This window comes from Oryctolagus cuniculus, chromosome 17 (assembly GCF_964237555.1).
Source record: "Oryctolagus cuniculus chromosome 17, mOryCun1.1, whole genome shotgun sequence".
Taxonomy (NCBI): domain Eukaryota; kingdom Metazoa; phylum Chordata; class Mammalia; order Lagomorpha; family Leporidae; genus Oryctolagus; species Oryctolagus cuniculus.
In genome coordinates, this window is record NC_091448.1 from 49,033,379 (window position 1) to 49,057,958 (window position 24,580).

Here is a 24,580-nt window from a genome sequence, read left to right on the forward strand (position 1 = left end):
GGCTGGATTCCAAAGCACTCGAAAGTCCTGAATTGGGTCCTTAGTGATGGGCTGCACCAGGCGTCCCCATCTGAATGCAAGTCCTCCGAATGTCTGAGAGGCCTTACCAGAACGCGGGGTGGGTGCTCTTCTCCAGATGCCAAGTCTGGCCAAGCCGCCATCCGTCTCAGGACACACATGCGGCGTGAGTAGCAATGGAGGGCATGCTAAGGCCACCGTGTGTCCAAAACCACGCGCGTGACCTCGTCGGCCCTTGCCAAGCCCAGCGTGGTCCCCAGAACGTCTGCAGTGCCCGGCATGGTCTCCATGCTGCTCTGCCACACCCAGCAGTCGGGTATAGGTATGCAGCCTTTGAGAGGCGGCAGGTGCAACAGAGAAACTAACTTTCCATTGTGTTGATTTTAAATGGAAACAGCCAGGAGCCAGCATTGTGACACAATGGGTTAAGCTGGCATTGCATATCAGAGCACGGGTTGGACTCCTAGCTGCTCCGCTTCCAACCCAGCTCCTTACTAATGCATCTGGGTAAAGCAACAGAAGACGGCGCAGGGCTTGGGCCCCTGCCACCCTTGTGGGTGACACATTTGGAGCTCTGGGCATCTGACTTTGGCCTGGACCAGCTCTGGCAGCAATTTGGGGAGTGAACTTATGGATGGAAAATCACTCTCTCTACCTCTCCCTCTCTCTCTGTAACTCTGCGTTTCAAATTAATAAGTAAGTCTTTTTAAAAAAAATTGAAATAGTCAAATGGGAGCAGTGACCAGTGTCCCTGCTTCCACCTCTGCCCCAATAGCCTATGCTCAACATGCAGCAAGAACAGCCCTGTTAAAATGCAAGGTCACCCCCTTGTCTGGTTCCCCAGCTCACAGGGAAAGCCCCTAAGAGGACCTCCAGAAACAGTGAATGAATGGGGGGAACTGGGCCAAGGGCGGATCCATGAAAGAGAGCAGCTCCAACTGAGCTTTTCCTTGGAGTGAGGAACAGTGGATTATGAACCTGGCATTGCCCACAACATCAAGAGACCAGGGTTCAAGTCCACCAAATGGCCCCCAAGACCCCATGCAAGCCTGCCTCCTAATCTGTAAGACCGGAATACACATCCCATGTAGCCCTGAGGGCCCAGAAGGGAAGGAGGAGGGGGAGGGTGCACAGCACAGCTGGGGGAGGCTTTGCCCAGCTAAGCCACTGCAGGAATGAGCAGACCCGACTCACGGAGAAACGGCGGTGGCCACGTGTAGCTCCGCGACACAGAACAGCGGGTTCTTGCAGGCCTTCTCGTAGGGCAACTGTAACCAGACAAAGCAGGACGAGATCAGGGACGCCACATTCACCAGCGACCCGGCCAGGGATTGGCCAATCCTTCCCCCCTATCCTGAGCAGCGTGGTCGGAGGGAGGTGGGGGCCCCACAGAGCTGTGACTCTGACGCCATGGCAGCCTGTGAGCCAGGCCTCCGGCCACAGCCAAAGCTGGGTGCACTTTGTGGAAGGGTGGGCGCACCCGCCACATGGACAGCATGTGCACGACACTCAGGACTCCCTCCCTGCTGCGAACAGAGAGGAAGCCACCAACAGAAAAGCTTCCATCCCCACCACAGGTGGCAACAGCAGGAAGGGGCCCACGCACGGAGCAGTGCCAGGGCCTGGCCCACGAGGGCCCCTGCCCTGTGACCAGTTTCTCATCAATGATCGAGCTCCCTTGCAATCTAGCCCATGCATCACAAACTATTCCAGAAAGCTACAGCGGCTTCCAAGGGCTCCATTGAGGTGGAAAAGCCCCAGTTATCTGAGCTGAAAAGTAAAATTCTCTAAAGCCACTAGGTCTAGTTTTTAGCAGGAAGCCACATGGCCACCTGCTTCACTGGGAGTCTCTGGGTTGGCTCCTTGGCAGCCCGGGAGCACCCCAGCGGCGTCTGCTTCCCAGAGAAGGGAACTGTGATTAGCAGAGGTCAGAGCGCGGGGCTCTAACTGGGTCAGCAGCCTTGTACAGGGGCTTCTGCTTTGTTTCTAAAATCGCCTGGTAGCCTGTTCTTTTCAGCCAGCCCCAGTGAACCGGAGGAGTTCAGCACGAAGCTCATTTAGGGCCTCCACCACATTCCTTCATCATTTCATATGTGGGTTACATTCTTTTCAATATCTTTGCAAACCCATACAGTCATAACTGACTGAGACAAGAATCATAAATAGATGTTAAGTAGGCTGCATGACCTCGGGGCCTCTCACTTTCCCGGGGAAACAGCACCAGGGATGGAAGCCATCAGCTCCAGGTGCCACCTGATCTGAGGTGGTAGGGACACGACTCTGCTTCCGTGACAGTCTTGCTAAAAGTGCACAATCTGAACCTGATCACGAAGAAGCCTCAGACAGTCCAGCTTGAAGAACCTTCTACAAAATGGCCTGTGCCCTTCAGAAACCTCCAGGTCAGTGGACAATTTGAAAATATTCTGTGGATAATTCACTGGGTTTCCAGGTATTACTAAAGCTAAAATAAAAGGCATTGGCGCTGCGGCGTAGCGGATAAAGCTGCCTCCTGAGATGCCTGCATTCCATATGGGCAACGGTTTGAATCCCAGCTGCTGCATTTCCGATCCAGTTTCCTACTAATATGCTTGGGAAAGCAGTGGAGGATGGCCCAAGTGCTTGGGCCCCTGCACCTATGTGGGAGACCCTGAAGAAGCTCCTGGCCCCCAGCTTCAGTCTGCCCCAGCTCCCGCCCTTGTGGTCATTTGGGGAGTGAACCAGCACTCTCTATCTTTCCCTCTCCCTCTCCATAACTCTATTAAATAAAATAAATAAAATAGTTAAAAATAAACAAACTACAGGAAGATGGGCCTGACTGAGCATCCCTTCTTTTCAATTCTTTTGGGAGGAAAAGGAAAAAAATAGGAAGTTTTTTTTTAAAAAAAAAGATTTATTTATTTATTTGAAAAGCAGAGTTACAGAGAGAGAGAGGGAGAGAATCTTCTATCCACTGGTATACTCCCCAGATGGCCACAATAGCAGGGGCTGGGCCAGGCTGAAGCCAGGAGTCAGGAGCTTCTTCCTGGTCTCCCACATAAGTGCAGGGGCCCAAGGACTGGGCCATCCTCCACTGCCTTTCCCAAAAAATTGGCAGGGAGCTGGGTCAAGACTGGAGCAGCTGGAACTTGAACCGGCGCCCATAAGGGATACGGGCTCTGCAGGTGGTGGCTTAACTCACTGTGCCACAGCACTGGCCCCAGAAACTTTTGTTAGTAAGTCATTTACTCCTTTTTTTTTTTTTTTTCAAACTGCAAGTCAGAGTGAGAGAGAGAAAGATAACTTCCATTTGCTGGTTCACTCCCCAGATGGCCACAACAGCTGGGGCTGGGCCAGGCTGAAGCCAGGAGCTTCTTCCAGGTCTCCACATGGATGTAGAGGCCCAAACACTTGGGCCATCTTCCACTGCTTTCCCAAGCCCATTAGCAGAGAGCTGGATCAAACTTTCCATTTTCTAAATAGACTTCGGTCTTGTCCATAAAGTCAGCGATATGTTAATTGTTTAAAAGGCTCAACTGCTTTACCAAACACAAGTTACACAGTGATGTGCACTTTTTAATATGCATTTGACATTTATTTTCCAAAGATTATTTGAACAAATTTTGATGGGGCCGGCGCTGTGGCTCAGTGGGTTAAAGCCCTGGCCTGAAGCACCGGTTCTAGTCCCAGCTGCTCCACTTCTGATCCAGCTCCCAGCTAATGGTCTGGGAAAGCAGTGGAGAATGGCCCAAGTGCCTGGGCCCCTGCACCCACATGAGAAACCAGGAAGAAGCTCCTCATTCCTGTCTTCAGATCGGCTCGGCTCCAGCTATTGGGCCATCTGGAGAGTGAACCAGCAGATGGAGGACTTTGCTCGCTCTCTGTCTCTGTCTGTCTGTCTCTCTCTCTCTGTAATTCTGCCCTTCAAATAAATAAATCTTTAAAAAATATATTAAGATTGGGATGGAGAGGGAGTAGGAGATGGGATGGTTTGCAGGTGAGAGGGTGGTTAGGGAGAGAAGAACCGCTATAATCCAAAAGTTGTACTTTCAAAATTTATATTTATTAAATAAAAGTTTTCTATAAAAATATGTATATTAAGATGACAGCCTTTGCTGTGGCACTGGATTTTCCCACTTCCCGGGCAGAGGGGCCGCGTGGACTTCACCAGCTTGTCTGTTCCCACTCACTCTGTGTGACTGACATGTGCAGAGGGTAGCAACCAAAACCGGAGCTAAAGGTTTCTATGACCTAATTCATCCAGAACATTTTTATTAAAGACAGAGACAGCGGCGAGCGTGCTATGATGACCTAGGAACACACTTTGCTACCTGGAGCTTGCTTGTGCCTGCTGGACTGCTTCTCTGGAGACCAGATTCACTCCCGCCAGCTGTAACTACTACCGCCCTCCCTGCTGGTGTGTCCACACTCTACAAGGAGGTGGGTTAAACAGCCTGGCGGCCAGGGCTCCATGGGGTGGGAAAATCCCCTCAGACCCCAGAGGGTCAGCGAGCTGACTCTTCACTCTCCGTGATCTCCCTTACTCATAAGAACCGCTTCTTGTGACACTCCCCACCGGGGCACTGGAGCAGAGGTTGGGGTGCAGGTGGGTGGGGCCAGACATTCGGCCTGTGGGCTGGGTTCAAGTGGCAGCTCACCAGAGGGCACCTTTTCTGCAACGCAGGGCAGGATGGCTCCAGCGCAGCCCCCTCAAGGGAGCCCCACCACCCCCCATCAGAGACCCTTGCCATGGAAGGGCGGCCGTCTGCAACTCACATGCTGCACCTCTGAGTGACCAGAAAGCAAACGAGTCCTGGGTGGGTGGGTGGGTGGGTTTGGATACCTCCAGGACTCGGCCACCCCATTTGTAGAGTGAGGGGCCTACATGCAGCCTGAGGCCTGTCCATCCCACTCACATATCCCGTGGGGTCAGGGGAGCCGGTGCTTTGTGTGGGACAGCCCCCCGGGCAGGTCACCTGGAAGATGGCGGTGGGCTCCGTGTACTTGTCCAGGATGGGCTGGGGGCGGTCCCACTGTCCCTCCTGGGTCTGCAGTCGGTAGCTGACCTTGACAGTGATGTTGGAAAAGCAGTCTTCCTCACAGAGCTGTGGGATCCGTGCCGGAGAACAGGTGAAAAGGAGAATGCTTTTAACCATGACAGAGTCACAGTAAGAAATAAACAACAGAGGTGGTGAGTCAGCAGTCCCAACCACCTTCCAAAAATATTAAAATGGGCATCAGCACCGTGGTGTAGCGGGTAAACCCACTTACGGTGCAAGCATCCCATATGGGTGCCAGTTCAAGTCCCAGCTGCTCCACTTCGGATCCAGCTCCCTGCTAATGGTCTGGGAAAGCCCTTGCGGTGCCCACATCCCATCTCAGATGCCAGGGTTTGAGCCCTGGCCCCATTCCTGATCCCAGCTTCCTGCCATGCGGATCCTCAGAGGCACTGGGGTTCCTGCCCCTCCGTGGGAAACCTGGACTGAGTTTCTGGCTCCTAGCTTCAGCCTGACTGAGCCCAAGCTGTTGCAGGCACTTGGGGAATGAACCAGCTGATGGGAGATTCCTCTGTCTCTCTCAATAATGAAATAAAATGAGGCTTTCTACCATAACAGTTTTAAAACACTGGAGAGTTTGTGAACGTGACCCCTGGCAGAAAAATGTAGCTTTTACACAGACACGCAAGAAACTCGTTCTTAATCCGGGCATTGGCCTGGAGGTCAGGACACCCATGGCCCAAACTGGCATAGCCGCGTTCAGTATCTGGCTCTGGTTCTTGACTCCAGCTTCCTGCTAACTTTGGGAGGTCACAATGACAGCCCAAGCAAAGGGATCCCTGCCACCCCCTAGGGAGACCTGGATTGAGTCCCTGGCTACCAACTTTAGCCAGGCCCAGCCCCATTGGGTGGAGGCATTTGGGGATCCAGCAGATGGGAACGCTCTCTGTGTCTGTCTCTGTCTCTCTTTCTCTCAAAAAAAATTACAATCAACTTGGAAGCAGATTTGTGGTCAGAAGAATAATTCATGAATTTGTTTATTGAAATAAACAATCCCCATTAGTCCAAAGTTCTGGGTCCTACTAGGCTGAGTTCTGGTTCATTCCCCAAATTCTTGTAATGGCCAGGTCTGGGTCAAGCTGGAGCCAGGAGTCAGGAACTCCATCCGGGTCTCCCACGTGGGTGGGAGGGGCCCAAGCACTTGGGCCGTCTTCTGCTGCCTTCCCAGGCCACGGCAGGGAGCTGGATCTGAAGTAGAGCAGCTAGGGCTCCATCCAGCATGCTGATATGGGATGCTGGCATTGCAAACAGTGGCTTAACCCACGATGCCACAACACTCCCCTTTCTTTTTCTTTTTTTCTATTTCTACCTTTGAGTTGTTTAGTTTTTCTGATGGTGACTTGCCTCCAGCTCCCGTTAGTACCAGGTGAGGCTGGGGAACATCGGGGAGGGGCGCTCGTTCTGCCTGGTTGTTACTAAGAAATGCCGGCTATCAGGGCATCTCCCTTTCCGTCCACTTCTAGGAGACTCAGAGCCCGCCCTCCACGACAGCAGCATTTCTGCTATAATCGCCTCCAGCTTCCGCGCCATTATGTGATTCTTGGTCCATTATGACTATTTTTAAACATGTATTTGAGAGGCTCCCACGTGCTGGTTCACTCTCCAACCGCCCACAATGGCCAGAGCTGGGTTGAGCTAAAGCCAGGAGCCAGAAATCGTGGTGGGCAGGCACCCAGTTACCTGAGCCACCCCTGTGGCCTCCCCAGGCCTGCATCAGCAGGAAGCTGGAGCTGGGAACCGAAGCTCGGTACTCCGATGTGGGACACGGGCATCTTAGCCGCTATGCCAACCGCCTGCTCCCTGCCATGACCGTCTTCCTCACCTCGTTTGCGTGAGGAACACGCACCGCTCACTTGCAGTCTTTTCTCAAGGACAGGCGGCTCCAGACTCCCGCCTGAACTCCTCCACGCACCTGTGCCTCCGTGGAGGTGAGCTGAAAGTTCTCACGCACAGAAGAGCCATTGGCCCACTCCTTCAGCTGGCCGAGACAGGTTCTCGTGTTTAGGCACTGCAGCCTTCTCCTGGGTTTCAGCACGTCCACGTCCAGCGTGAAGTTGAGGGCTGTCCCTCCGAGGTCTGGGAATGCACATCAGGCTGGGAGGGGCCTCGACCTGCCCCCACCAGTGGCCCACCCTCCCTGCCCCGGGAAACAGCAGCCCCGCAAGGGTCAGGAAGGGGGATGTGGAGAGGCCAGGCCTCCTTCGTTTCGCCAATCCCACCCTGACCTGGGAGACACAGACAGAGGAACGCCCTTCCCAGCTGCCCTGCACCAGCACAGCGGCGGGCACAGCAATGGGACTTGGAACCTTCTTCTGAGTCTTCTACCTGAAACTCAGCCCTGAGGCGAGGACCCCATACCGTGCTTCACAATAGGGTCAGAGTGTGGCCTGCAAGGCTGGGACCTCATGGAAGCACCCTCTGCAGCCGCCTTCCCTGCCCCTGCCACAGCCAGAGAGCAATGTCCCCTAAGGCCCAGGCTCAGCCCAGCTGCCTCTTACCTGACTTGGAGCTGCTATTAAAACACAAAGTCGCCATCGTGCTGCCGTTGAAACCAATTGGCAGTTGGCTGGGTTTGAAGTTCATGGACACATTCAGACGAACCACGGGCCGGGAGCTACGCAACACAACAAGGAGGACCATGAGAAGTGGCGGGGGGACTTGTCGGGGTGTGCTCGGCTGGTGCATGCGTGCATCCAGGGGATTTCCACTGAACATCTCCAATACGCAGGTGCTGCGCTGAGTCCTCAGGACCCAGGAAGGAAAGAGGCAAAGCCCTGCTCTGGTATGAAAGCAGTGGGCAAATACACAAAAGAGGGAAACTGTGTACTGTAACAGCAGGATAAACATAACGCAAGATAAAGTAATAGAGGCCAGGTGGTAGGGATGGCCTCACTGATGGGGAGCATTTAAGTAGAGATCTGTTAACAAGAAAGAGCTGCCGGTGGCACAGCGGCTTAATGCTCTGGCCTGAAGTGCTGGCATCCCATATGGGCGCCGGTTCAAGACCCGGCTGCTCCACTTCTGATTCAGCACTCTGCTATGGCCTGGAAAAGCAGTAGAGGATGGCCCAAGTCCCTGGGCTCCTGCACCTGCGTTGGAGACCTGTATTAAGCTCCTGACACATGGCTTCGGATCGGTGCAGCTCCGGCCATTGCAGCCAATTGGGGAGTGAACCAGTGGATGGAAGACCTCTCTCTCTCTCTCTGCCGCTCCTCCCTCTGTGTAACTCTGACTTTCAAATAAATAAATACATCTTAGAAAAGAAAGAGCTGCCCAAGAGCCAGTGTTATGCCGTAGTAGAGGAAGTTGCTGCCTGTAATGCCAGCATCCCAGTGAGCATTGGTTCAAGTCCCGGCTGCTCCACTTCTGATCCAGCTCCCTGCTAATGTACCTGGGAAAGCAGTGGAAGCTGGTTCAGGTGCTTGGGCCCCTAAACCCATGTGGAAGAAGCTCCTGGTTTCAGCCTGGCCCAGCCCCAGCCATTGTGACCATTTAGGGAGTAAACCAGCAGATGGAAGACCTCTCTGTGTCTCCCTCTCTCTCTGTAACTCTGCCTTTCAAATAAAATAAATCTTTTTTTTTTTTTAAGAGATGCCTATGTAGAGCTGAAGGAAGAGGAATTATAAGCAGCAAGCGTGGCTAGTGCAAAGGGCCTGTGGCAGGAATGAGCTTGCTTTGTCTGAGGAAGGCAAAGGTCAGCAAGACTGGTGAAACAGAGAAGTGACAGGAGATGGGAGTGGAGCGGTGGGTAGGGCCAGGTCACAGGCAGCCCTAGAGGCCACGCTAAGGAGTCTGGGTTTACTCTAAGTGGGAGCCATGGAGGGGTCTGCAGCAGCAAAGTGCAGGACCACTCTGGCAGCTAGATGGAGAACGGAACATGGAAGAGGGAAGAGGAGGAGCTGCGGTGCCCACAGAGCCAGCGTGGGCTTGCTGATGGGGTGGAGAGGGAGGGAGAAGATTCTGGAGGATGTGTAGGTTTTTGTCCTGAATGTGTGGGCAGATGACGACAGCATTGCTGAGACAGGAAGCCTGAGGGAGCGGCAGATCTGGGGGAATGAAGGCTGGGTGAGATGCAGAGCCCAGTCTTAGGCGCACACACGTTGCGCAGTGGCTGAGCAGGGGCAAGCGGACAACCAAGCCCGAGCACATGCGGGGGATGAGCAGACAGGAGCTCCGTCCAGTTATTTCTAGCGACAGGGCCAGGGCTCAAGCGTCCCTGGGGATGGAGCCTGGCAGCTCCAAGGTTCCCCATGGTAACAGCAGCCACCAGGAAGCACTGCGTCAGACACTTTGTGCATATAAGGGGGCTTCAAAAAGCTCATAGAAAATGCGTACTGTCAAAAACTTAGATTTGAAACTTGGATTTCAAACAATTTTGGATCAAACAAAATAACCTTGTATCTTAATTCCATTTTCCAAAAACTTTTTAAATGATTTTTGAAAGTGTATTTTACTTATTGATTTTATTTAAAAGGCAGAGCAACAGAGAAAGACAGAGAAAGGGATCTTCTATCCGTTGGTTCACTCCCCAAATGCCCGCAACAGCCAGGGCTGGGTCAGGCCAAGGCTGAATGCCTGGAACTCCATCCGGGTCTCCTATGTGAGTGGCAGGGACCTAAGTACCCCTCACCTACTGCCTCCCAGGGTGCAGATTAGCAGAGAGCAGGGACTGAAATGCAGGCACTCGGATGTGGGATACAGGAGCCCCAAGCAGCATCTTCCCCTCCTCAGAATCCCCGCCCATAGTCCTCACTACTCCATGCTGTTCCTGACTATAGATAGAAAGGGAAGTTGGGACTTGGAATCAAATAGCCTGCCCCAGAGCACACCTACAAGTGAGAGCTGAGGTTCAAGGCCAGACTTCAGAATACCAGCCCTTACCCCCTGCACTTCCTCCCTCCCTCCCACCGCACTGGGGCTTTGCATGAGGCCACTTAGGGCAGGCAAGTGGGTGAGGCTGGGGCCCAGGACCCCAGAAGGCAGACTCCTACCGGAGCACAACTGCTCGGCCCAGCGTGCCCACAGTGATGTCAGCAAGGCCATCGCCACTGAAATCTGAGCCACCGGCCACAGATATGCCGAAGTAATGGAGTCCTGTGGCCACGGCTGAGGCCTTGATCCGCTGTGGAGACAGAAACACAACGCATGGCAGCGGGGCGGGGTGGGGGCAGCAGCAGCCACCATCCCGCCACCATCCCGCCCCCGGGCTCCTCCATCTAGAAACAGGAAAGAGGGCAAGGCTTCCCAGAGGAAGTGGCACTGGGATGGAGACCCGAGAGGCAGGTGCGACTTGCTAGGGGACAATGAAGGGAAGGGTGAAGTGTGGGGAAAATCAAGGGCTTTGGAGAGGCAGGCACAGGGTGGGAGAGGGGGAGGCCATGAGAGCTGGGCATGGTGGGTGGGCATCCGGGGAGAGGGGTGAGCTGGGCTGGTGGCTGGGGAATGGAACAGAAGGGCTGGATTTGAGAGCGAGCAAGACTCATTAGGACGTGGGCACCGACACAGTGCCCAGTGTCCAGCCAATCCCAAGCTTCTGCTGTGGAGAATGGAGGTAGGTGGGGGACAGAAAGGCAGCCACTCTAGGGGGAAAGGATGGCCCTGCTGGGCCAAGGAGCATGAGACCCCTGGGGGCCTTCCAGGGGGAGGTGGCTCCAGAGTAGCTGGGAGTGGAGGGCTGTGTCCATCAGAGATGTGGTGTGAGAGGCTGGCAGCCGGGCCTGGGGGACAAGAAGTAAGCAGGGAGGGTCTTGGGGAGGCAGGAGCCAGAGAAAGAGCAGAGAGGAAGGAGAGAGCTGAGGCGGTCCAAGGAGGGAGGGAGGTATCAGTCAGGGGAGGAGACAGACATTGTCCCCCCACTGAAGGGTCTGCCGGGAGGCCCTGGCCCGGAACCTCCCCTTCACTGGGCACCCCCAGCCCCTGAGGCCTGCCCGGCACTGGGGACCACTGCCGACCTCAGGTTCCAGAGGGGAGGCAGCAGAGGGCCCAGGGTCACCTGTGAGGGGCTGGTGAAGAGACCGTCCCGGCGTCCGTTGTAGATGTACACGCTGCCGAAGCTGGCGCCATCGTCTGCCCCGACACCCTCCAGGGGGGCCCCGATGGCCACATCCGTGAACCCGTCCTGACTGATGTCCCCCACAGCCGCCATGGCGAAGCCGAAGCGGGCATCAGTGAGCCCCGGGGGCCCGCTCAGTGTGTGTTCCAAGGAGAAGGAACCAGCCTGTAAAACACACAGGCAGCTCGGGGCTGAAGGGCGAGCACACCCCAGGGCCACCCAGGAGGTACCCCTGCGCCCCCGCACCGGGCTGGTTGATCCTGCTTTCTCAGCAGGTGTCTGAGGCTCAGAGGAGGGGTGGGGCCAGTGGTCAAGCTGGAGTCCGCCTGCCTTCAAGGTCAGGGCCCAGAGCCTGCCTCCTCTACTCCCATGGGCAGGGGCACCCAAGTGCCTGTCCTGGCTCTCCCACACACTTGCTGTCTCAGCACCACAGGTGAGATAGCAAAGTGCACCCCACAGCGAGAAGGGGTGTGATGGTCCCTCACTGCCCATCAGGATGAGCTATGGCAGGGGGAGTACAGCCACCCCCGCCCCCCGCACCTCCCAGTACTGCCCGCTGGCTGGGCTGAAGACAGAGACCAACCCACCTGCTCATGCAGCCGGTACACGTAAACTCTGCCTTCCTCTTTATGGATATGGTAAAACGGAGCAGCCACCAGCAACAAGTCGGTGGTCCCATCCATGTCGATGTCCACGGGGCACAGCTCAGAGCCAAAATAGGACCCCATCTACAGCCCAGGAGGACCAGTGCTCAGGGAGCGCTGTCCTTCCCCCCACCGTTACGTACCCCCACCAGGTGCCTCCAGATCCCGCTCCCCAACAATGGAGGGGGCTTCCCCGGCAGGTACCTGCTCTCCTTCTAGCACCTGCGCGAAAGCGGTCCGTGCATCCTGCTTCTGGAGCTCAAACACTGCCCCTCGCTGCTTGTACCGTGGAGCCCCTGCCACGTAGGTGAGGCCACAGGCCTTGTGCAGCACGGCCACTGAGTAACCTGGGGAGGCGGAGGTGGCGCCTAAGAACAGGTGCTCAGCCGCCTGGGCCCTGGGAACTTCACCTTCCCAGCACCAATCATGGTCACACGATGCACATACTGCCGTGTATGGCTCAGCATGGAGCCCCGCAGCCACCCCCACACCATCCCTACGTAGAGGCCAGGGGATGCCCACCGCAGTAAAGGAGAGATCACTGCCTCCCACTCCACCCCACGCAGGAGTCTCAGTGTGACCCATGTGACCAACCAGGGCCCGCCCCCTTGAGGAAGTGGAATGCAGCCTAAGGCACAGTCTCAGAGGTGGGGTCTCATCCGGCTCACCCAGGTAGCCGTACTGCGCAGCCTCAGCATCAGCCGCAGTGTGGTTGAGGAAGCGGCCCTGGCGGCTGTGCATGTGGTAGAGCAGGGCGCCTCCGGACCAGTCAAAGGCCCCGACAGCGCCAAGCAGCACCTGCTCCTGCAGGGGCGGGGAAGGGGGCCAGTGAGCCGGAGGGAGCCAGGTGCCAATGCAGCAAACCTCGCTGAGGGCAGGGGTGCACTCTGAGGTCTGGACCCGCAGGGCCTGAGAAGCCGGCAGGATAGGGAGACTGCCCCAGGCTCCTGCCTTGGATGGGTGACACTGTCAGCGTAGATGCCTCAAGAAGCTAACCGGGGGTCCCCTGCACCTCCTGGAACCACCGGGAGCTCTGCCTGCAAACTGACACAGGCCCAACCCTGTCTCGCTTGGCTGTGTTAAGAGCAACTACTGGGGTCCTGAGTCCCTGGGTACCAGCCCGATGCCCACAGGTGAGCCTGCCTGGGGCCCTGTGGGCCACGTACCTCGTCCAGGATCTGGGCACTGAAGCCAATCTGTGCCAGCTGGAAGTGGAGGGCCTCTCCGACTGCGCCTGGGAGCCAAGAAGCCCGTGAAGTGTGACCAGGTGGGGAAATGCACCCGGCAGCGGGCTCACGGCAGACATGGGCGCTGCTTCGGCAGCTAATGCCCAGTAGGTGTGGGCGGAGCTCCGGAGAGAAGGAGCTCTGTCCCCGTGTTTCTCCAGCCCCGGATCAGGTCCTCAGAGCCTTGTGGGGATTCCAGCAAGCTGGGGAGGGGAGGGCTGGGGGACTGCGGCCGTTTTAGACATGGAACAGCAGAGGCCCAGAGAGGGGACAGGAACTGCTTGTGCCTCGTGGAAGTCAGACAGAGGCGAGGCTGGGGGCGCAGGGCCGGGCCGGACCCCCGAGCCCTCACCTTCCGTGCGGATGATGCTTTGCTGCAGCCTGCTCAGCAGCCCGTCCAGCGCCGAGTAGTTGGTCACCTTGAAGGCGTGGGTCTCATCAGGGTCCGAGGCGATCAGCTTCAGCTCCTGTTCAGTCTGATGTTTCTTAAATGCATCTCCCACCTGCACCGAGGCACTGGGTCACTGGGGCAGCCCAGGGAGGGCTGGCTGATTCCTCAAGCCCCAGTGGCTCACCAGGCCACGAGAGCGAGCCGGGCGCCCCTACATGCCCTCCAGGGCCCCCTTCACCTGCCTCCTTCTGTCCCCACACTCTTGGAGCCAAACTCCAGTTTTCCCAAGCTCCATGTGCTTTCCTGGGCCCACCAGGCTCCTTTTCCTGTCTGCACATGCTGGTCCCTCTGCTGTGCCCCGCGTCAGCCAGTACTGTCTGTGCTCCAGCACCACCTCCTCCAGGAAGCTCCCTGATGTTCCCCCTGCGTGCTTCCCCCATCACTACTCAGCCAGCGAGCTGTGACTGCCACTAGGAAAGGGACAGGAAGTGGGGACACCGGATGCGGGGAGCAGGACACTGTTTTCAGGAGGCCCTCTGTTCCCCACCCCAGACTGTGCAGGGTCTGGCGGTGGCCCCCAGCACCAGGCTCTCACCCCGATGGCAAAACGTTCAATGCCCTGCATCTTGGGTGAGTTGATGACAACCGTGAGGTTGAGGGGGTCCTCGAATGTGTCCCCGTCGGTGAGCACCACGATGACCTTCGAGGCCTTTTTTCTGGAGCCGTGCCTCTGCGTGAAGATGTCGTCTCTGTCGGAGAGTTACCGTGAATGAGGAGCAGTTTGCCCAGGGGTGCGTGGGCTCAGGGGTAGAGCTGACTCCCTGGCCTGTGTTAGAACTGGAGAGGATTACCCAGCCCTCCCAGAGGGGGAACAGCGAGGCATCTGCAGCACAGGTGTCTCCCTCCTCGCTGCTCCCAACACAAAGGTGCCGGACAGCGCTTGAGTGTGGCCCTTTCATGCGTGCGCAGGAACAGTGACGGCATGAGAGCCACAGGCCAGGCCAGGCCAGGCGGCGCAAGCCTGGTCTGTGCTGAGGTTTCAGCTCTTCCACGGTGAGAAGAATCCTCAGAGAGTCCCACAGGGCAAGCACCGTTAGCATCCTCATTTTAACGGAAACTGAAGCACAGAGCGGGGTGGCTCCCTTGCCCAGGGACAAGCTGGAAGTGGGATCTGAACCCCCACGGCCTGTCCCTGTGTGCTCGGCTCTACAGCCTCGTGCAGGAAGACGTCTCTGGAAGAGCTTTTGGAGGGCAGCCCCCACAGGGCAGTTGAAGCCTCAGCCCCTCCTCTCTCAGAGCCATCCCGCCACCCACAGTGCCCCTGTGCAGGCCCCAGGCAGCCCCCACCCCCACCCCGGTGCAAGGTCAGGTCATTCCTGCAACGCTCACACTCACAGCACGTGCTGAATGGCCGAGGCAGTCCTGGTGACGTTCCTCACTTGAGTGATGTTCTGGACCTTGGCGAGGGAGGCTGTCATATTCTGGCTGTCCTGAAGGTTGAACTCTGTCTGGATGACCCGCCCATATTGCACCAGGGCGAAGCTGCACTGGAGGGGGAAGGAGGGGTAACGGGGTGTTGGCAGAGTGGCCATCCCCAAGGCCACCTCTGGCACTGAGAGGCTCCCCCTGAAAGCGGTGGATACATGCACCCATTCTACTTTGTCTCTGGGCAGAAGGGAAATTTCCAATTAGGCAAGTAATGATGGAAGAGAGAATCACAGATTTCCCCCTGAATCTATGTCCCACTCCACAGTGACTGTGAGACTGGGATATCAGCAAATGTGATGCCGTCTTGAAATCAGCCATGTGCACTGGCTCTTGCCTAGGGTTGCTGCCCTGAAAAGGTTGGGCTACAGGAGACAGACAAGTGAGTGGGGCCCTCTTAGACCACCCAGCCACAGACGAATGACCAGATGCCTGCAGCTAAAGGTAACATCAAGACCGACAGAAGAACCACCCAGCTGAGCCCAGCCCAAATACCTCCTGACCCACAGAGCTATGAGCAAATGAAGCACTGCTTATTTTAAGGCAGGCTGTCACAAAACAGTAGATAAGTAACAGGTGATATGAGACTGGCTCTTAGGGAGGCCCACCTCAAAACACTTCTCACTGAAGTTCGTCATCATGTTGGCGATGAAGTCTTTGGCTCTCTGGAAGTCTGGGGGGTCAATGCTTCCTGAACCATCTAGGACGATAGCAATCTCGGTGCCTGGCCAAGACAGCAAGCAGGTCAGGAGTGGGTGTGGGGTTTGGGACAGGAGTGAGGGCAGCATGTCCTGCCTTGTAGGGCACACACACCCCCACCTCCTCTATGTCCTGAGGGCTCAGTTCAGGGAAGAAGCCAGGCACGCTCCCAGGAGCAAAGCTTTTGTCTCAGAGGCAGAGGGAGCTGGAATGGGCTCTGCTCTTTCTGTGTGAGTCACGACTCCCATCACTCCTGCTCTCTGGCCTGAGTTTCCCCATGTGTAGGATAGGACTGGCCAGACATGTGCACACAACCACTGCTTTCCATCTCCTGGAGCAAGGCACTCCTCACCCCTGGAGGCCACCTCTTCTCACCTGCCTCTTCTTCCTCTTCCTCCTCCTCCTCTGCCTTCTCCAGAGCCCGGCGCCACCTGGCTGTGCTCTCTTCCTCCCCCATGCCGCCTTCTTTGTTTTGATAGCAGTCTCCAGCATCCACACGTACATGTGGATCCAGGTGATTCTCTTCAAAGAACATGCATGGAAGAGCCCAGAACTGGATCCCAATTCCTTTCACACAAGGCCTCCACCCTGCCTTGCCTTTCTCTGGGCCTCAGGGTCCCTCTGCATTCTCCAGGGGCTGCTGCCCCTCTTTGGAGACCGAAGGGGATTTCTGTAAGCTGTCCAAGGCCAGTGTGGGTTCAGTTCTTACCAAGATCAATGAAGGAGACCTGGGTTCGGGGACGCAGGTCAGAGTCCAGCAAGGTGCAGTTGCCTGTGAGCTCTGAGCTGAGGCTGTGGGGCTGCCTAGACTGCATTTGGGTGCATATCTGATGAGAGAGAAAAGACTGGTCACCCTATATCCCTAGCCCCAGCCAACTGTCACCCTATCCAGAATGCAGGGACTCAATCAGGTAGGTGACACAGAAACAGCTACCTAGCTACTCGCTCACCAGGGGCAGGAGTCAGTGTTGGGATCAGAGCAGAGGTCAGCCCCTGGGACAGGTGTTCAGGTCACAAGGTACACCTGGGGCAGCCCTGGCATCAGCCTAGGTAGTCAGAGATACCGACAGCCGTGGGGCTGGTCCTAGGGAGATGGCTGGGCTCAGCCCTGGGCATAACATGCCAGTCAGGACGGGTCTCCAAGCTAGGGTCACCCACAAGGGTCAGCACCTGCCTTGTTGGGGCCTTGCACATTGCCACACACACACACTCACCAAAACACCATGGTGGTTCCGGACCACTGTCACTCCCAGGTGCTTCCCCTTGGACATGGGGACATGCTCTGTAACACAGAACTCAGGTAGAAAGGCCAGGGCACTGGGTGGCAAGCCGGGAGCCCAGGTCAGGGGGCATGGGACCACCTTGATCAGGGCCCCACGAGGAACCATTGGCCACTCAGGGCAGCCTCTAGAAGCTGGAGCGGGGGCTTTCAGGGTCAAACCTGGTCACCCACACTCACTCATTGGGCAAGTGCCCACCGATGTCCACTCTGGCCCCAGCCTTGGGACTTGGGGATGGGTGTGCAGCAAAGACTGACCTATTCTTCCACCAGGGGCCCTGTCCTGGCAGGGTGGGTATGGAGAGAAGCCCACTCGTTGGGTGTGAACTGGGCTGGAGGAGCAGGCCAGAGGCTGCAGTATGGCACTGTAGGCCGAGGACCTCCAGCCTCGAAGACTTGTCCCTGTGGAATCTTCCCTTTGAGTCATGGGATCACGCACTCTGTGTCACAGACAGTCTGCTTACGCAGCCCAGTGGTCATCAGTACGCATGTGACTTGAGTTGGATTGTGTGGGTTTGGCAGAGTTTGGCTAATGAGGCAACCATTCATTCACGTAGCATGTAGTGCACACTTCGTATATGCCAGGCTCCATGTGTCATGGCCACAGAGAGACTGGCACGGGTCAGGCTGAATTCCACTAAGGTGTGAGGAGTTGTGTTGGGATGGGCTGGGACTGGGGCTTGCATCTGAGGAGTCACCAGTACTAAGGTGTGATCCCATGGCCGCACTGGCAACCAAAGGACATCTCTGAGCGGTGGCTGCCTTTCCTGTGAGTGGCGTGGTTTTGAGGACTGGAGGCGAATGAAGCACTCAGCAGAGAGCACTCACTCTGTGGAAGGTCTCGCTCATGCTGTTGGGGTGGAAGGCTGGCTCTGCGCATTGCTGGAGCAGGGGTGGACAAGCTGCAGGAGGTGCATCTGGGGTTGGAATGGTTTGGGTTGGGCTGTGCGGGATGCCTGCCCAGGGCTGCTGGAGAGCACTCCCTGGAGTTGGGGCTGACTCACCCACGGGCCGGCACTGGATTTCATTCTGGACGAGAGAACACTGGTGTAGGGGCCATGATGGCCTGCTGGTTCTCGGGCTGGTGACCAGGAGCCTGGTGGGGGTGGGGGCATAGACGGTAAAGCTGAGCTGACTGCTGGCTCCCTTCTCCCCTGCCTCCCGGCATGATGTGCCCATGAGCACTGCAGCTCTCTGTGTGGCCAGCGAGGGAGAAGGCCCCAACCTGGAAAAGGGCTGCAGACTCCCAACCCAGCCCTCCAGGCTGCATGAGGGGCAGGCATATCTTCAGGCATGAAATGGTTAAATGCAACCCCTCCTTCCCTGTACCCACCCTGTCAGAGATGCTCTCTTGTGGGGGGTGGCAGAACCAGGAAGCCACCACTGGTTCTGTTGGAGGCAGTGCTGGCTTCCTGGTGGCTGTCCAGGGGACCTGCCCCGGTGATAGCGTCGCCCCAGGAGAACACCAGGTGCCCCAGCCTCTGGGTCAGTCACAGCGGGAGGTTTGGGGCTGGGTGCCTGAGCATGACACAGGCAGCCCCAGGGGAGGTGATTCCTGGCTGGAAGCTTCCGGTCCCTGTCCCCAGCCCCAGCCCAGACCCGAGAGACAGCAGGGTCCAGGGTCAGCCTGAACATCTTCCCTGTGGCCACCTGAGGCCAGGGGTGAGCGCCTCAGGCTGGTAGGGGAGGGGGCACAGGGCTCTTGATGCTGAGGGCAGTAGGGAGCACAGAAAAGGGAAGCCCAGGACTCGTCTACACCTCGAAAGGTCACTGTGTGGCTGCTGTGGTTGGGGGGCAGAGAGAGCACAGGATGGGGGGCAGAAATGAGGTTCCGTCTCCACTTCCTCAGCCCCTGTCGCTCTCCATATTAGGCAACGCATTCACATTTCTGTGTGGTGTACTGAATAATACCGAGTCTGCACCTGTGTGTGGCCCCTAGGCAGATCCACCCCCTGACGCAGTCTTGTGCTGCCACAGCCAGTGGGCCCCTTTCTGTCCTTGTGTCCCTTGGCAGCCCTGGGCATAAGCGACCGCCTCCTGAAACCTCTTCCCCCTCCACGCGCCCCACTCCCTCATTGCGCTGCCGCTCTGTTGCTAGCTGCCGGGCCAGTGGGCATCTCGAGCTCAGAATGCCCAAGACAGGGCTCACGCCTGGTCCCCACACCTGCTCCCACCGTCTTCCCCACCAAGCGGCCCACCCACCACCAACTCCCGAGCCTGGGGACATCCTTCTCAGGCTTTTTCCTCAGTTACATCTAGAGTGGATCTCCTCCCTCCACTTGCGTGGCCGCCACCATCTTATCTGACCTATGGTAATCACCCTATTTTTTTTTTTTAAGATTATTTTATTTATTTGAAAGGCAGAGTGACAGAGAGGGAGAGACAGAGAAAACAAGATCTTCATCTGCTGGTTCACTCCCCAAATGACTGTATCAGCAAGGGCTGGACCAGGCTAAAGCCAGGAGCCAAGACTCCATCCAGGTCTCCCACATGGGTGGCGGGAGCCCAGGTACTTGAGCCGTCCTCTGCTGCCCCCCAGGTGCACGAGCAGGGAGCCGGGCCTCGTACTGGTACTCTGATATGGGATGTCCACATCACAAGCAGAGGCTCGCCCACTGGGCCACAACATGTGTGTGTGTGTGTGTGTGTGTGTTTACAGGCAGAGTGGATAGTGAGAGAGACAGAGAGAAAGGTCTTCCTTTACTGTTGGTTCACCCTCCAATGGCCGCCGCGGCCGGCGTGCTGCGGCCGGCTCACCACGCTGATCCAATGGCAGGAGCCAGGTGCTTCTCCTGGTCTCCCATGGGGTACAGGGCCCAAGCACCTGGGCCATCCTCCACTGCACTCCCTGGCCATAGCAGAGAGCTGGCCTGGAAGAGGGGCAACCGGGACAGAATCCGGCGCCCCGACCGGGACTAGAACCTGGTGTGCCGGCGCCGCAAGGCGGAGGATTAGCTTAGTGAGCCGCGGCGCTGGCTCCTATTTATTTATTTTAAATAGCAACTCACTCCCTTGCTTCAGCAGCCTCCCAGGCACTTAGAAAAAAGACCAGAGCCTTTCCTGCAGCCCACGGGGCCCTGCACAACCGGGGCCCCGCCCTACCCCTGAAGCCTCTCCCGTGCCCGCCGCACAGCCCTCGCTTCCCCAGGCTGCCTCACTCAGTCCTCTCCCTCCAGCCTGCTTCCTCGCTAGTGCTGGCTCTACGGCCTGTGCCTCTCAGCCCAGCTCCGCCTCGCATCGCATCACCGGCTCGCTCGCTTTCTCAGAACTTGCCAGCATCTGATAGAACCCTGTGTCGCTGTTCACCTGCTTTCTCGCTGTCTCGCTCACTAGACAGGAAGCTCCAAGGATCCTGTCTCTCTCGATCCAGGTATCACTCCCAGAGCCTGGAGCAGTGTCTAGCACAGACGGAGGCTCAGTAACAGCTGCAGGACTAATCTGGGGGAAAGCCGAGTGCTGCTAAGCTCTGCTCCTCTGTTTGGGTTCTGCTGCTGAGCTCCCAAACTAGGTCACCCCCTCAGCAACCAGCCTGAGCCTCAGCCCTGAAGGGTGGGCTCAGAACTGGGCTCCACCCCAACCACGTTTTGCTGGAGGGCAGCCTTGGCTCTCCCTCCCCTTCGGACTTCACCCCCTAGCCGTTGGCTCTATACGATCACCCCAAACATCATTCCCCAGGGTGCCTCCCCAAAGGCAGGTGCAACCTGACCCTTCCAGGCCCTCCCGTGGCCTGGACTGTTGGAGTCCCACCCACAACCATGGCCTTTTTCCCACCCCCAACTGTGAGTTCCAGGACACCACCGTGTGTGGGCTGTGCAAGTTGGCTGTGCACTGCAGATGGCTCAGACCGCCACGCAGGCCCGTGGCCAGGGACCCAGTCTCGGCCGCCTCTGCTCCCACCCCTTCCGCACCCCCCCTGGCTGGTGGTCTCCAGGTTTATGGCCGGAATGACTGCAAACCTATGACTGACCAGCTGACAACCCTGCACCCCCTGTTCTCCTGCCTTCTCGCAGCACTAACCCAGCCCTGTTCTCAGAGGCTGGTCCCCAGCTCCCAGGGGAAGGCCTGCCTTACGGCTTGCTCCGTGCCCTCTGGGGCAGCCAAAGCCAGGATGTGGCAGGCCTGCTGTGGTATATCTTAGAGAGGAACAGGGAGGGGGACACGCCATTTTCCTGTGCACAGGGCGCCCGTCCGTGCTTCTCCCTGGCTCATTTCCTGCTCCGTGCAGCAGGCCTGTGGTTGTCAACCCCATCATCTGTGGTGGGAGCCCAGAGTGCCTTCACCACATCCTCTTCCCAGCCTGCTCAAACTCATGAGCCCCTGTCTGCTTCAGCAGGGGTTGGGGGGGTGTTCCGTGAGCCCCCCAGGTCCTCTCCCTCCTCCTTGGCAGGCCCTGAGCTCTGTGCCAGGGGCTGCAGACTCCCCTTGGTCCCCTTGGCCCTGCATCTGCGGGACAGGGGCTGCAGCTGAGGAGGGCCCCACTGGGGTTGGCGGGAAGGGACTGGGCAGGGGATGGCCACAAACACGTCAGCCCAAACCCCACTCACGGGTGGCAAGCGGTTTGGAAAATTGAACACCGAGCCAATACATAACCTACCACCCAGTGGTTCCACTCAAGGTGCTACAAGGCCCAGGGAAGCTGCCCCTCACCAGTGCTGTTCACATGGCAAACTCCAGCAAGGAGGATGGGCGGCCTCGCCTCAGGCAACACCGAGGGGGACGTTCCTGGGCCAAGAGCACACACCGTAGGCCTTCGTTGTGCCAAGTTCCCAAAGCCGGAGGACGGCCTGCAGAGATGAGGTCAGCTGGAGGTTGTTCTGGCTAGGGGATGAGTCTGGGAGGGGCTTCCGGGAGGGGCTCGGTGGTCTTGACCTGGGTGCAGCCCGCACAAGCCGTTCACTCTGCACTCACTGGGCTGCCCACGTAGCGTGGGTGCCGTGTTCTGGCTGCTGTTTGTCATTAGAATGTTTACCAAAACGAAATGCAACAAACACCAAATCTATCCTCCTGTAGCCAAAACCTCTCTGACAACCTTTCACTGCCCGCTCTCTGCTTCTGGCTCCTCCCAACCCTCGGTGCCTGGGAGAGGCGGCACCGCCCGTCTCCTGCATTTGATTTTCTGTCACTCCCGGCCTTGGCCTTGCGCAGGCTGGCTTCCGGGCTTTTGACCAAGCTGCTGTCTCTCCTGGCCTTCCCCTTTCCCACCCCTTCTCATGCTAATTCCTGTGCAGGTCCTAGCAGAAACGCTGAAGAACACACCTGCCTTGACTACCCCAGGCGCCCCACGGGAGCGGACGTCACTCCTGTCATTGTCTGGCTTGTTGGTTTCCCTCATGAGCCCAGGAGCTCCAGGAACCAGTGGCCGTGTCTCCTTCACTAGCTTATCCCCCACACTCTGCCTGCATGAATACCTGCTGAGTAAGTAGATGGGCCGAGCCTATCCTGACCACTTAAATCCATGGACTAAAGCCGAGAGCCAGGTGCAGGCCTAGCGCCTAACACAGCAATCTTTGCTATTCTAGGAACAGAGGTTGGGCCAGCAGGTGATACATTGTTCCTGGCATGGAGAGGGTTTAATCTCTGGAGCAGTGGTTTGGGGACTCACAGATCATCCCTATCAGTGAGCAACGCCTGCCCTTTCTACTTTACTATTGCTGTGTGGGAGTTCTTGGTTGCAAGCAACAGAAATTCACCAGTGACAACTTAAGCAACCAGGAGTTGAAACCTAACAGTCACCAGATTTTTCCACTGTGGAGATGAGGACAGCAGGGCCAGGAAAAAGATCCAAGACTGCTTGGTGGGTAAGGCCTTGATCAAGTCCAGGGCCCATCAGGCTGCCTAGGATCTACCAGTGTCCACCCAGCCCCCACCACATGGAGCTGCTCTGCACAGCCAGGAGCCCTGAGCACTTCACCAGGCTCCACCCCAAGGCCCATCGGGACCCTGGGCTCTGACGCCCACGCATGCTGGGCCTGAGCCTTGCCAGGTGATAGAACGAGCACAGACAAAGCCTCATGACCACTATGCAACAAACAGGAAGAGGAGGAGGGACGAACAAAGAGACAAAACAACAAAATGGAATGTTTTGTGAACCTGACTTTAAAAAGACACGGTTCTGGACCCAGTGTTGTGGCATAGTGGGCAGAGCTGCCGCCTGCCATGCAAACATGCCACGTGGGCACTGGTTCCTATTTGGCTGCTCTGATTCTGATCCAGCTCCCTGCTAATGTGCCTGGGAAACAGCGAAAGATGGTCCAAGTGCTTGGGAGACCTGAAGAAGCTCCTGACTCCTGGTTTCAGTCTGGCCCAGTCCCGGCCATTGTGGCCACCTGGGGAGTGAACCAGTGGATGGGACATCTCTCTGTCTTTCTTTCTCTCTCTGCAACTTGGGGTTTCAAATAAATCTTTTTTTTTAAAAAAAGACACAGCTCTGAAAGCCATTTTGGTGACAACAGGAGAAACTGAAAGGGGCCTTGGATCTGGTGACCTTCACTTCAGAGCCTCTCCTCAAACTACAGACACGCTCAGACATCAGCACCCTGCCGTCACAGAATGCACCTCAGATCCTTCCCTTCCTGTCCACCTCCCCCGGACGACACATGGGCTCCCTGAGCTCACCGTTGTATCCCCAAGGCCTAGCAACAAATTCATGGAAAATGCACATTACAAGAAAATTATGTATGGATTTCATTTTTTTTTGCACCCAGACTATTTTTAAAAATAATTATGTGTGTATTTATTTGGGGAGAGAAAGAGGGAGAGGGAGAGGGCTCCTATCTGCTGCTTCACTCCCCAGATGCTCACATCTGAGCAGCTAGGGCTAGGCCAGAGCTGAATCCAAGAGCTGGGATTAGTTCAGGTCTCCCACATGGGGGGCAGAAACCCAATCACCTGAGCCATCCCTGTTGCCAAGCAGGGTCTGCGTTAGTGGTATGCTGGAGCCAGGAGCCGGACCAGGAACTGAACCCAGGTACTCCCACATAGCAAATGGACGTCTTGACTTCTAGGCCAAACGCCTGCTCCTGCACTTCCCTTTTAACTCCATTTCCCCACGAGCTTTCTGAAGTACCCTCGTGGTGGGAGCTCCACATTGGTTGCATGGATGGGCATTGCATAGATAATTTACAATTTGCCTTCAGACCCAGGTTAGTAACCAGGGCGCCAGTTTGAGTCACTGGACCTGCTTTTCGTCTCATTTGACTCACACCTTCCTTTTTTCCCTCTTTCACGATGCCAAGCAGGGCTACAATCAACGGTGTCCCACGTGCCTGACAACTGCTCTGGCACTTGAATCGAGGGGCGAAATGTCCGATTCAAAGGCCAGTGCACCCTCAGCTTCACCCGATGCCGGGGTGGTGGGACCAAGTCACACTCCCACACAGTCCTGCTGCACCCCTGTCTCACCAGCACACGGTGGGCACAGTTTACACTTTTACCTATCTAACGAGTGGATACTGATGATGTTTTTCAAATACCAGATAACATCTGTTGAGCTTCACTTTGGAAAGCAACTCTGTGAAACCCTTTGTATGCAGATCATTCCGAATGGTCTTTGCAACAACGCATGGAGGCAGGCAACTCACCCCCACCCCACCCCACCCCACCCCCAACTGCAGACAGGGGAAGCTGAGGCTCAGGGCTGAGCTCCTTGCTAAGGCTGTAAACACAGAGCCCAGCTGCCCTTGAATCAGGCCTAGCAGCCCCTCAGCCTGCCTCTGAACCCCTCCTCTCTCGGGCACAGTCCCTGTGTTCTCAC

The 24,580-nt window shown here is 56.8% G+C and overlaps 1 protein-coding gene across 18 annotated transcripts in view; it reads right to left on the reverse strand.

The window, feature by feature from the left end:
* The window catches only part of ITGAE (integrin subunit alpha E), a 57,873-nt gene that overhangs the window by 19,111 nt on the left and 14,182 nt on the right, over window positions 1-24,580 (reverse strand). For 16 of the 18 annotated variants that reach the window (XR_007911457.2, XR_001795252.3, XR_011383629.1 and 13 more), the window contains exons 3-20: window positions 17,832-17,923; window positions 16,763-16,830; window positions 16,258-16,375; window positions 15,924-16,070; window positions 15,458-15,573; window positions 14,760-14,911; window positions 13,960-14,113; window positions 13,326-13,476; window positions 12,914-12,981; window positions 12,416-12,551; window positions 11,952-12,094; window positions 11,691-11,831; window positions 11,044-11,268; window positions 10,043-10,173; window positions 7,550-7,665; window positions 6,964-7,127; window positions 4,971-5,099; window positions 1,213-1,286 (exon numbers count right to left, since the gene is read on the reverse strand). Coding sequence is in view for 14 of the 18 variants with exons in the window: in XM_070061223.1 (XP_069917324.1) it covers window positions 1,213-1,286; window positions 4,971-5,099; window positions 6,964-7,127; window positions 7,550-7,665; window positions 10,043-10,173; window positions 11,044-11,268; window positions 11,691-11,831; window positions 11,952-12,094; window positions 12,416-12,551; window positions 12,914-12,981; window positions 13,326-13,476; window positions 13,960-14,113; window positions 14,760-14,911; window positions 15,458-15,573; window positions 15,924-16,070; window positions 16,258-16,375; window positions 16,763-16,830; window positions 17,832-17,923 (2,325 nt within the window). In the remaining 4 variants the exon portion in view is untranslated. Of the gene's footprint in view, window positions 1-1,212; window positions 1,287-4,970; window positions 5,100-6,963; window positions 7,128-7,549; window positions 7,666-10,042; window positions 10,174-11,043; window positions 11,269-11,690; window positions 11,832-11,951; window positions 12,095-12,415; window positions 12,552-12,913; window positions 12,982-13,325; window positions 13,477-13,959; window positions 14,114-14,759; window positions 14,912-15,457; window positions 15,574-15,923; window positions 16,071-16,257; window positions 16,376-16,762; window positions 16,831-17,831; window positions 17,924-20,133; window positions 20,272-24,580 lie in introns of those variants that run through there. The other 2 variants (XM_070061228.1, XM_070061226.1) reach the window with 2 other exon arrangements.